Below are 13482 nucleotides of genomic sequence, written 5' to 3' on the forward strand. Positions count from 1 at the left end.
AAAGACTTGAAGCCCCTTATTTGAAGTCATTTCTTCAGTTTTCAACAACTATATTTCAAGAAACTATATGCCATTCACTGTAGGCACCCTTCCTTCTAAGGAAGTAACATGTAATTTTCAATTTTATAAAATCAGTGAGGTGGGGTATACATTAGTTTATTTCTTTGGCCTCGGCAAACAGAAGTGACTTTACCTGTAAATCTTATTTTGTCTTACTTCTTATTTATCCTCACTCAAGGATATGTTTCCTGATTTTAGAGAGAGGGACGCACACACATCAATGTAAAAGAGAAATATTGCTCGTTGCCTCCTGCAGGCCCCCTACTGTGGATTGAACCCGCACCCTTTGTGGCGCACAGGATGATGCTGGACCATCCAAGCCACACCGGCAAGGGCAGCAGTTCAGTTGTTTTTTTTATATGTTTTTATTGATTTCAGAGACAGGAAGGTAGAGGGAGAGAGAAAGAGAAACACCAATGATGAGAGAGAGTCACTGATTGGCTGCCTCCTGCACGCCCCCTACTGGGGATCGAGCCCTCAAGCCTGGCATGTGCCCGGATCAGGAATCAAACTGTGACCTCCTGGTTCATGGGTTGATGCTCAACCACTGAGCAACACTGGCCAGGCAAGTAGTTCAGTTTTAAGGTAAACGCTTTTATGTGTACATGTTGATGTCTCTTGCTGACAATATTTAGAGTAGGAAATGTGCGTACCTGTGTATTACTATTTCTTATGCTGTTCTAGTCCCAGGATTGAAAGACTTTTGGATCTCCCTTTCATTTAACACTGAACATTCTAGTTCCTAGACCATCAATCCCTTCGGAAGACAGAACAGCAAATATAGTGTTGATGCTATTCTTTGGGAATTTAAGAAATATAAGAGAAAGTGAAGCTGATAGGAACTGGCTCCAAGCTTGGGCTTGGCCTAAGTGTAGAATTTTTATGTTTAGATAAAATCTTAAATATGGCTGTGAGCAATTTACTAAGATCACCACATTTAGTGCTAGAGTCTGGTGCTTCAGCATGGTTCCTCACAAGGAAACACTGCCTGCTTTTCCAAGGAGGCTAAGTCTAAACCAGTTCTTCTTCTTGAGGGACTGTGAATAACTCCTAGGTATTCAAGCTGGTTCAACACCAGGGCTCAAAGTATATCACCTAATATACATGCAATTCTCAAAAACATTCATGTTTCAGCAGGCTGGTGTGTCTCAGAGACTGAGCACAGACCCAGGAACCAAGAGGTCCCTGGTTTGATTCCCAGTCAGGGCACATGCCTCAGTTTCGGCTGGATTCCCAGTAGGGTGGGTGCAGGAGGCAGCCCATCGATGATATTCTCTCTCATCGATATTTCTATTTCTCTATTCCTCTCTCTTCCTCTCTAAAAATCAATAAAAATATATTTAAAAAACCACATGTTTCTTTTGTCCTCACTTAGCAGCATATATAAACATCAAAGTATATAGAATTTCACTATATAATTTAATTTCACATACAACTTTTTAGAAACAGAAATTATTGATTTCTGTACTAAGCTTTTAAGTCTCTGAAATATAAAGTTTTTCATATATTTTTAATCCCACTTTAGTTTTTTAAAAACAAGTCTCACATTATGCATCATTTCTTAGCTTTTTCAAATATTACCATGTAGGGTTACTTTGTTAAAGGAGATTAAATTCTAAACAAGCCTGAAATGAAAAGCTGGAAAATCATCCTTGGTTTTTCTAAATAAGTTCCTAGACACATAAGCATGGTGTCACATAAATTGGAAAGGGGGAAAACAAACCGAGGATCTAGGACTCATTTAAAAAAACAACATTAAGAGAGAAATAAAATAGATATAAGGAATGCAATGTGCAGGCCTCATTTGGACTCCAATTCAAACAAATGATAGAAAGACATCTTCAAGGAAGTTTGACTATAAACTGGTTATTGGCTAATATTGAGGAATTGCTGTTTTTGTTAGGTGTGATAATGGCCTGGTGGTTTGTAATGTGTGATAATGGCCTGGTGGTTATGTCAAAGGAAAATTCCTTATCAGAGAGAGATAATATACTAAAGCATTTACAGGTGAGATGACATGATATCTGGTTAGGGCTGTTTGATTGAAGAAAATAAAGGTGACAGGATAGATGAAACAAGATTGGCAACACACTGATGACTGTTAAACCTGAGTGATGGTGGGTACATGGGGGTTTAATATACTATTCTCTTTACTTTTGGGTATGCTTGGTAAAACAAAACAAAACCCAGACAAACATAAAGAAAAAAGAAAAGAAACAAAAAGAGAAAAGTCATAAAGAAAAGAAAAGAACTTACGGAAGAATACATGAAGTCTTGTTGGAAGCACAAGTGAAAGCACAGGACGAGAGGCCAGGCGCCAGGAAGCAGACAGTCACAGATGGGGATGGTATGGAAAATGCTGCACACGAGCAAAGGCCAGAGACGAAGAGGCCGCAAGGAGACCGCGGAAGGGCCCCGCCATCCGTAACAATCAGCAGCATTTGATGCAAACTCTGACTACCAGGAGAGGTAATGCCTTTTCGGGATGAAGGAGACTGGTACCACGTTGTGAAATTGATTACGTTTTAAGGTTGAAAAAAACTTAAGGCTGGACTTATTCACAAGGTGTGCCAGCCACCGAGTCCTTGTCACACATACTTTTCTTGGGAGGTATAACCAAATGGCGTCAGGCTTCCTGCAGTCTTGGTAAATGGGGCCCATGAGTGGAGTCACCAAGGCTGAGCACCGAGGGAACGCTGCCCTCAGACTGGGGCTGCTGATGGCAGTTAGTAGGCCTAGAGAAGGCCCATGTGAACAACGTGAAGTAAAAACATGATTTTAAATAGGCCAGACTGACCCTTCTATGGCACGTGATGAAGCATCCTTTCTATTTCTCCGTCACCGTTTACCCTCTCCCTGCCCTCTCCACCTCGGCCCGCCCTGCTCCCCACTGCAAACACCACACTGCTGCCCATGCCCCCGAGCTCTTTTTTCTCCTTTTTGGCTCAATCCCTCCACTCACCCCCAAATCCCTCCCCCAACTCCAACAGAGCTGTCTGCCTGCTCTCTATGAGTCTGTCTCTATTTCGCATGGTAGTTCAGTTTGTTCATAAAGTATTTTAAATGAATTTTGACTTTATGAAAGTGATAATTCTGTTTTAACATACCTTTGATCTGTAGCCTGCTGTTCTCGAAGCTGAAGAAGAGATAACTCAATTTCATTTTCTTTTCTCCGCAACTGAGTTTTCAGGATCTCAGCCAACTGCTCTAACTCTTCTATCTGGCCTCTCTGTGACTGAATAACATCTTCTCTGAAATAAAGAGCCTTCACGTGAATGTGGCGTTTGAGGAAATATCCACAGTATTTAAGATCAGTACAAAGAAAATTCTTCATAAGAAAGAACAAGCAAAAGTTAAAAACATTCGCTTAAGTGCCTCTGCAACATAGGAAAATAGTAGCAGATTACCGGTGATGACCCAGAGGCGCAGAGGGACAGTCAAGATATCCTTTTTATAAGATAAATGTCCTAGGCAATGGATTGGTGGGTAGATTCAGTTGGTAAGTATTTATTGTTCACCTACTATGTATTCCAGTCTGTTCATCTTCAGCTAATTTCTATGCCTTTGTTCTTTCACATGCAGATCTCCCTGTTGCACCCAAATTAACACTTCAGAGAGAGGTGGCAAAAATTCGCAAAACAGAATAGGTGGTCTCTAGCACGCGTTTCTCTCTAAGGTGTCTGGCAGCATCCCAGTGTAACGGGCCTCAGGAAACTGGTGTGAACCTGGCTTTTCAGCTGACTAACAGGTAGACAAGGTCTAGTCTGTTAGTTTCTACTCTCTCATAGTACACTCATCACTGTAAAATAGCCAGAAAAAAAAATTTTAAGCCTATATGATTCTTAAGCAACTATCTAAAGTATGATACTCTGCCTCATGTTTTTGTTCCTCATTCAGAACTGGTAATTTCTGATGACCAGGTGAAGGTCCGTAGATAAGGTGAAACCTGATCTTTGTTTGTGTGACTCAGACACTGAAACCATGAGGCTTTGATTAACTGGAAACGTAAGCTCAACATGGCAGGAGTAAATTTTTTGAAACCATAGTATGATGAAGAATGCAGTACCGTAGAATCATAGCGAAACAAATCTGAAATCCATATGTATTTGATAACTCCAAGTGTTTAAGCCACTCCCTCCAATATTTTTTTAACCACAAAAAGGCTAATTATTTCAGGAATAAAAAATTACCTGTAATTTTTCTGAGAATAAAAATACTGCCTCTAAATGAATGGACTTTATGCCATTCCTTTGGGGGGAAATTACAATAAAGAGGACTCTTCTGAAAACACTCCCATTGATGCCATCGGTCCAGGTGTTCATTTTCCTCATTTCAATGGAAACATGCTTAATAATATGTTCTTATCACAAAGGTCTAGCTGTATTTTGGTGGAGCAAATTATTTGTACATAAACCAATTTTATTTAAAATAAAGGAAAGAGAGAGATAAAAGAAAAAAACAAAACATGATCAATAAACAAAGTTCTAAAATGACCACAAAAAGAATACATACAAATTTCTTATTTCTCCTCTGGCTTCTTCAAGTAAACTGTTGCCACATTTTGTCAGCATGGGTTGATCTACATCTATATCTTGGAATCTAATACCTAAAAATAAATTAATAAGATTATAGAAGTTAGAAAAGAGGACCCTTGATTTGGTATCATGAGGAAATGTGTAACATGATAACATTTCTTAAGTACTAAGAGATAAGTGCTCTGTAGTAGAGAAAATTAGAAATATGCTGCCAATGGGACTATTAGATCTCAGCCACCAGTTGGCACTAAGTCAAACACAGCAGCAAGTATAGCCCATTTAACAAACTCTACTATGGAAAACAAATTACCTAGAAATGATTTCATTCAACTTAGATTTAAAACTCCTGAAATAATTTCTGAAAGCACCAGTCCTCAATTCAGGCCTTTACAATATAAACTGAAGTATGAGAGAAAAGTTTCAAAAACTTGACTTTTTTTTTAGTATTTTGATAAATGTTTCCTGTCCTTTGGTTTATTCCATGCCAATAATATAACTTTTCTTACAAAAATAGTTATATGCAATTTTATAAGCCTGGTCCCACTGTTAAAAATGAGATATACTTTTAATTACATGAATTAGTTTCCACTTAGAGAATAATTAAATTATTAGAGTTTAAGATGAATAAAATATGACAATTTAGTTTTTAATGGTGCATAGTCCCAGAGATAGAAAAAATTCTATCTCTTCAGAAACGTTCACTTTTTAAAAATGAGAATTTTAATTAGAAAAATAGCACTATTATTTGTTATTTCCAAAAATTTCACCATTTTCTGCTGTAGTCTAAAGAACAGAAAAGGCTTTGCCTAAAACATTAAAACAGTTTACTGTGTTAAAATTTGCCAATTATATTATTTTGGCAGTAATGCTATTTCTTAAGCATTTCCTACATAAATCATGGAAAAACTAAACATCACTAATGGAATTAGAAAAATCTATTTATATTCAAAATATTTCTTAAAACAACGGTCTCATGGTAGTTGCAATGGTTATATTTTAAAACATATACATGTCATAAAAATGTTTGTTCTTCACAGTAAGATCTGTTTCTACATTACAATGATCACACCTTGAGCCAGTACTTTTGTCCTTTATCCTGACAAGGCATAAATAGAAAATGGTACCTGTACAGCAGCGTGGGGGTAAGGCCCACGGGGCTGCTGGGGCTCTCACCCCGCCATCACAGGCCGCACTGTTTCTGACAAGGCTGGCCTAATTCCAGCCTCAAAGGTGGTCTTGAAGAGTCTAATAAGGTTACTATGGTATCAACCTTGAGAGTGATGCTTCAAGTATACTCAGAAAGACAGTGGTTAAGAAAGTATTTATCACTATTTAATGCTTTGTGCAGCTTCTATGTCTTGAACTCTGTACCAAACTGCGAAAAAGATCTGAACTGCTGAGTGTAAACACAAGGAGAAATTCAAGCTATGTAGTCATATTTTCAAGACTCAGCTGCTCTGTGGCTTTTTTTTTCTATAGGAGAAACTCCCACCAATTCTTCCATTTAAACAGCACTTCACAGTACTACATTAGCTTGCCATGCTTATCTAAAATTTGGGTGTTGTGTTAGTCTGAAAGACCCTGCTGACCTTAGAGATCAGCTTGCCCATCTACAATCACAGATGACCAAACTAAGGTTCAGAGAGGACAAGTGACTTTTTAAAGGTGAAATATATTATTGGGGAGCTACCACCTCCTAACCATTTTTCTAATCCAGTGTTATCACTCCATTTTACAGATGGGGAAAACCAGGCCCTGAGAGTTCAAGTGCTCTCTTCCATGTAAGAAGTTAATGAGTGGCAGAATGTATTTTCTGGTTTGTAATTCATCATGACCACATTGGTTATATTGAGTCTATTGCCAATCTCACATAGCGAGGGGTAGCCAAGCTCTTTCATCCTGCAGCTGCCTCCTGCCTGTGTGGAGGCCTTACTGACTTCAAAGGAACTCTGTCTAGGGAATAAAGTGTTAACATTTTGGCTTGAAGAAAAAAATAGAACAAATTTTTCTCCCTTTCTGTTCACATGGTGTTTTTTTCTTTCTCAATGAATTGAAATGCAAGCTTTACATCAATTTTTATGTCCCTAAAAATGTTTGGTCTTTATGTGAAGTGTATTCCAAATGAAGATCAATTAGAGCTAACATTTTACTTCCTTCCCTAGTAGTTGAAATTAAAAATGTGTTGCCTAAAATATTTTTACTGACTTTCTGCTTCATTATAAATACAGTTTGTCTGTGGGTGGAGAGAATTGGGATTTTTATTAGAAATATTTAGGTTCTTTTTATAATGAGTTTTGTCTATGCAATTGAATTGCTTTGTAACCTGGGTAGCTTTTAGGTGACTCATTTTCAAAATCAAAAAAGTGACTGGCCTATGCTCATTTTTGGAGATGGAAGAGACCCTTTTGATAAAGAACTTAAGTGTGATCATATATAAGCAAACTAGCTGGTTTCTCCATTTGCCTACGTAAATGCGATTTGCTTCTGTAATAAAAAACACACAACTCAAGCTAAACTGAACTCATATTTCATGTAGTTTCATATATGTCTCATATCAGAATGAATAGTTATGTTCAATGTCTTACTAAACAAATTTGAGTGTGATCCAGTTATTTTTAAATAAAATGATCTTCATGTTAATAATGATTTTATCAAAAAGCAAGTCCAAAAACAATTTTTCTCTTTCTAAAGAAACTTAAAAACCTGATTACAGAAATAAAACTCTGTGTTGTGTGTAAAATAACCTATTAAAAGACTTCAGTTTAGGATTTATGGAAGCCTTGTTTTACCTTTCCGGGGGCATTCCTGGGAGCCTGAGCTTTCATTTACTTTTCTGCGCCCAGTGTTTACGCGAGATTGCACATAACTGTAAGGAGTTTGCCTGCCACCCTGGATTTGAAGTTGCTGTTTCGCTGAGATTAGTCTGTTTTTGAGGACTTCATTCTGTCTTTCAAGCTCATGAACTTTCTCCTGTAGCTGCTCAATCATTTCTTCCATTTCCACATCTCGTCCCAGCCGCTTGGGGCCGCCACCAACCCGCTCATATCTTTTCTTGTCATTAACTAGCCGTATTAACTTGGTGGCCATTCTAGGGAAATAATAAAAAGATGAAAAGGAATGTGAGAAGTCAGCATAAAATGCATTCTGTTGAAAGGAACATAATCACTGTGAAGACTTCAGTGCAGAACCTGAATAATAAATTTCAGGTTTTGATGTAACTATTACTGCCTGTGAAGAATCCTTTGATGATAATTGAAACCACTGGGCAACAATCTGCTTTATAGCACTGACAAATAACAGTTTCCTAAGGCTTATCATTTAAGGTTAGTAAAGAGAGGACACATATTTACTCCATATGTTCCTCAAATGCAATTTTTAACGCATGACCTTATGTAGGAATGCTGTATGCACTTAAATGTAGCTACAGATTGTGGATGTGGTGGGTTATATCTGCAGGCCACAGTCAGTTAAAACTTTTGAAAAGTGTGTTAAGACTACGCAGCATTTAGGTGATATATTGTTTTCAGTTTCTCTAGGATTAAGACGTACTACAAATATAAAAGCGTTAGAATGCATAGATACACACATATAAAAAGCCTAATGAAACATTCAAAAGAAACCAAACTGCGCCATTAAATGTTGCTTAGTGCTCAAGAAACATGCATGTAATGGTAGAAAATAATTAGATGCAAAATGTATGATTTTAATGCTACCTTTAGGTTTAGACATAAATTGTGCTTTTGACATCTCAGGAGTTTATACCTTTGCTTCTTTTAAGTTTTGATAAAAACTGGTTAGACAGAACAAAAGACAGAAAGGGCACATGGGGGTGATGTAATATACACGTACAGAAAACATGCCTGACAGTGAATGGAAAAATCTTGGCAGGACAAGAAAGAAAAGGTGGCTTTGATGAGAGACACAAGTTCAAGATTTTACAAAATTGGTCGCACATCTTCAATAGCTGCCTCTAGTTTATAGTGAATCTATTTTTATAAAGACCCAGACAGGAGATTGAAAATAAAAACTCACTTCATTTTTCTTTAAACGGAGTTTGCTTTATTTTAGCATGGTTATGGACAGAAGCTTTTACTTAAGAGAACAAAAGTGAAATAAAAAAAAGCCTTAATAGCTTTGGGATGTCACAGAACCACCTCTGTTTGCCCTAAGCAGAGTCCTCTGTAAAAGCGGTAGTAATACATGTCTATCTACACTCCTGGCTTCTCAGCCTACAGCATGTGGCACCAGGGAGAGCTATGCATAACATAATCAGTTAAGATTGTTTTCTCTTTCCCTTGAGGCACATCCATTAAACATGCTTTATAAGGGATCCAGGATAATAAAAACCAAGATCCAAGAGCACCACAAACACCCTAGTAAAATAATCAATGGATTAGTTCCTTTTCCACCGAATCCAGAGAATGATATATCATTGGGAAATTTGGGCAGGTATCATAGCCCAACAGAGCCACAAACTCTTCATAGCTCTTAAAGAGTTTAGGATCCTGAGCCTCACCCATTGGCTCATTCCTAGAAATATGGTAGCCATGTAAGTGAGATGTCAACCTAGATATCTGAATCTTCTGTTACAGAGAGATTTGAGAGATAGAGATTACAGTCAGGAGACACAGATTTAATACGAAAAAGCAGTCAACACCCAGAGAAAAAGAAATGGCCCCACTTTTTAAGGCAAGAAAAGCACATTCCTTCAAAGATATTCAAGTATACTTTGTCAAGAAACATAAGATTGCATTTCTTTCTCCAGTTAGAGCAATAATTTTCATTTTTTTTATGTAAATAAATCATAAATGATCAGGTGAAGTATGAGTACTTACTTGAAAAGGTGGTTTGTCAAATCTACATTTATACTAAAGTGGCACTAATTGTATCTTAAGTATACATTTAAAGGCAGTTTTACCTAGGTACCTAGGTAGTGTCAGTGGTGTGACATTGAGAAGAAATTTAGAGCTTTGGATCACAACGGTCATTAGATCATTCCCTCGGGTCTGAGTAAAATAAAATCCCAGGAGGTTAATGGCTTGAACATATCACGTGCTAGTGGCAGAGAGATAAATAGAACACATGCGAACAACTTGACTCGCAGCCCAGTTCTTTTTCCATTAAACTACATGGCTCATTATTAAGTTGTTTTATATTTTCTGGCTAGGACAAATTACTAATGAGGTCAAGGTTGTGAATTCAATTCTTTTACTGACCAATGATGCTTACAAAGAAAAAGAATTGTTTTGTGGTGATGGACCACATTCCTCATTCTGACAGGCTGACGTGTGTGTTACTGGTCAGAAAAGGAATCAGGCAGGTGAGTCACGTGTCTTGAAAAAAGACGTCTTCATGACTCAAAACCCGACTCAACATAAAAGCTTCACACACAGCAGGTCAGTGGGGCATCAAAACAAAGTCCACAGAGCAGAAATTGAACTAGAATCGCCCCTTTACAATAAATTCTAAGCAGAAAGCAACCCTATCCTCTGTCTCAGCTGCCCTACTTTTTCACTGAACCTAGAACAGAAATATGAGTACAGACCTGTTCCTGCTTCTAGATGTGGATGCACTGTTTTGTTTTTCATGCCGCCCATTCAGAAGCTAGTCATAGTGTTTCTGAACAAGAAAGCATGAAAGACTATCTACTCTTAAGAAATCATGTCTGCAGAAATGTATGCATGCAAATCAAAAATAACACTGTTTCTTCAGAAACAGTTGAGACTCTGAAATCAATATAGACTGTAGACTGACTCGAGCAGAGTTAAATATGTTCCAGATATGGAAGTAATGTTTTCATTAATAAACCCTAAATTTTAAGGGCACATGCATTTTGACAAGTTAAAATAGCTAATTACTTTTTAAAACTTTCATTTTAAAATAAAGACATTTAAAAAACAGATGCTTTGGCCCTTTGGTTATTAAACTGTAAATATTAAACCCAAAGTTATTTATAGACATGACACACGCGTGGCACTCTTAGCTAACAGCTCTTCCTTTCGAACAGCAACTTCAGGCATAATAAACATGCATAATGGTTTTATTATTCTAGTTTGTAAGAGTTTCCATTTTTAAAAAATTGTATTTGTTTACAACCTGCCTAGCTACAGAAAGGATTCAAGGTGGAGTTTGCAATTAAGTTTACACGAAAGCAAATCCTCTAAACTTTACCGAGCGGGGAAAGGCTCAAAGCGTTTGGCCCTAACCTTTTAATATTATCCTCTTGCTTGCGGGCGTGCTGTTTGAGCAAAATGTGCTCATCGTGCAAACGCAAAAATCTGTCTTCCAGTTCCTCTCGACTGACTCGTGACACAGCCTGGTGAGACTTCATCATCCGTGGGGTTGAAGGTTCTGCAAAAACGCCAAGGTCGTTAATAGTGGGATTACTTAAACTAGTCTCCATAAACGATACCTGTCGATATTAATACGAAATCTGATGCACTCATCTCAGATTTTTTCCTTTGTGCCCTACAATTAAGATTGCTTTAGAAAATACTATAGCATTGTTCACATCACCGACTGGAGGTGAGAATAAAAACCTTTGCTATTAATACTTTATATGCAATATTAAAGGATCTGGACAATAACAGTATCCACTCAAAACTGTATTCAAATAACCATTCTTTAAGATGTAGGCTGGAACTTTGATTCAATAAAAGCTTTTCGATTTATATGCTGAATGCTGAAAAAACTAAATTAAAAGTATTTTTTTTTACAAAGAGTCATAACAATAATCTAGTGATTGTAACATGATCAAGATATTTTTCTGAGCCATGAGTGTTGGGTTATAGGAAAGAAACTATAAAATTTGTAAGACCAAACAAAAAAAAATCCTTCACAAATTATTTATAATCTATCTTAAATATTTTTAAAGAACTTTTATACCTTTTAGCATGTGTATATGATTTTTTTACATATGCTTAAGTTTGGTACTTTCCATATCACTGTGAGGTCAGTCGATTTTCAGCAATCCTCCAAAAGAAACAAAGAACAAATGGACAAAGATTAAAGCCCTCTGGTGGGTATCTGAGGGCAAGAATTGAACTTAGGGTATCAAATCCCAATAAAGAGCTTTGCACACTTAAAATTTATTTGTATTTGAATCCCTGACACTGCCAAAAATCTAAAGCAAAGCTTATACACATTTTTTGCTTTGAACAATAAAAGCTGTATAATCAAATCTATCTTTTTCAATGAACAATGCATTGACCACCTTTCTGTGGTAGTTCAAGGTGACCACTGGCACTCTTCTCATTACCAGGTGTATGAACATGCCTTTGAGGAATACATTTTCGTTACAGCCTTCTCAGTGACAAATGCAGTGGCGTGACTGCACACTGCACGCACAGAGAAAACCAGAGCCCAACACTCTCAGTTGTTCCTTAAAGCTGTGCTTTCCTTTCTTAATTTGAAAGTGCTTTTTAGCTCTGTAGCAACCCCTAAGATATAAAAGGATAAAGAAAACCTTTAATGTATATTAATTTGATAAATCAAAGTCAATATCACTTGGATAAACAAACCATTTTGAGATAATCTACTTGAAAGACAAAAAATTTTAAATATGGCATTTCCTCCCATATAAAATTTAAACATAAAGAAACATTTTAATGGCGAGTGTGATTTAAGCCAGGCAATCCGGGTTGGAGGCTTGATACTCTGTAGTTTCTACTGATGTGTGGAATTTTAAAAAGATGATTTATAACAATTCTTTATCAGAACAGAGGGGGATTTTACGTTTTCTATGAGCTGTTGATAATTGATGCATGCAGTAAAATACCATATGTTGTTCTAAACACTCCATCCTCTTGTTTAGTCCAATCAAGAGCTATATAGTTACTTAAATGGCTTCCTTTGTATAAATATCAAAAATACTTTAAATTAAAAGTAAAGAAGTTACTGATCAAAGTTCATAACTGTAATAAATAACAGCTGGCCATACCTTGTAACCCTCCTACTCCAAAGAGGTTTAGACCTATATCTTTCACAGGCAGGTCTCCTGCAGTCTCATCAGTTGGACCAGACATGGCCTATCTGTGGAGAAAAGAAAATTCAAATAAAATCTTTCCAAGTTATAACATTAACTATGCAATGGAATGAACCAAATAAAATGAATAAGGCACTAGAACTTTAATGGACATCTTATTGCCCACATGTGCAGCTTGAAGAAGATGAAAGCTTCTATTTTAAAAGTAATACTACATTGAATCATGGAGACAGTGTTCCTTTCAACAGTATATTTCCTGTAGTTTGCTTAGGAAATGAGGTAAGATTATCATTCTTCCTTCTCTCTTCTTCTTATTCCTCTATCTGAAATACAACAAACTCCCCTAAATTTAGAAACACCTCTTTCCATCCCCCACCCCCTTCCCTGTCCCCAAAAGCAAGCAGATATCTTGGAAAAAACTCAAGTCAGAAACTTCATTCAAATGGTTGTTCTATTACTTAGTAGCTGGTCAAGTCACCCAATCTTGCTGAGTTTCAGTTCCTTAATTTAAAAATGGAAAAAATAATACCTATCTCACAGAGTTATGCTAAGGGCAAGTGAGACAGTAAATTAAAAGCATTTAGCACATTTGCCTGGGATGAAAAATTACTTGAATATTAATTTTCAGTTTGATGTCAAATGAGCAGGTAGTTCCAAGTTTTGCAAAAGAGGTTTCATAAATTCACCCAGTGGGTTGGTTTTTGTTGTGTTCTGTCTTTGTTGCCATGAGGCCTAGGTCCCAGGGCTTCCTCCTTCAACATACAGGCTGTCCAGCTAATTCTGGCATTTTTAGAGTTTCTATTTTTTACAGAGATACACCACAGTGGCTTAGTTTTGTATGTGGATGTGAGTGGTCCATACAATGTCTAGCGTGCTAAAAAAAATAAATAAATTATATTTTCA

General features: G+C 36.9%; 1 protein-coding gene across 1 annotated transcript in view; it reads right to left on the reverse strand.

Annotated features, from left to right (window-relative positions):
• Positions 1 to 13482, reverse strand: part of RPGRIP1L (RPGRIP1 like) — an 85020-nt gene that overhangs the window by 69722 nt on the left and 1816 nt on the right. The window contains exons 2-6 of the mRNA XM_016221053.2: positions 12535 to 12626; positions 10802 to 10946; positions 7385 to 7683; positions 4573 to 4666; positions 3168 to 3311 (exon numbers count right to left, since the gene is read on the reverse strand). Of these exons, the coding sequence (XP_016076539.2) occupies positions 3168 to 3311; positions 4573 to 4666; positions 7385 to 7683; positions 10802 to 10946; positions 12535 to 12619 (767 nt within the window). The 5' untranslated portion in view covers positions 12620 to 12626. The remainder of the gene's footprint in view (positions 1 to 3167; positions 3312 to 4572; positions 4667 to 7384; positions 7684 to 10801; positions 10947 to 12534; positions 12627 to 13482) is intronic.

The sequence above is a fragment of the Miniopterus natalensis genome, chromosome 18 (genome assembly GCF_054644295.1).
Source record: "Miniopterus natalensis isolate mMinNat1 chromosome 18, mMinNat1.hap1, whole genome shotgun sequence".
Lineage (NCBI taxonomy): Eukaryota > Metazoa > Chordata > Mammalia > Chiroptera > Miniopteridae > Miniopterus > Miniopterus natalensis.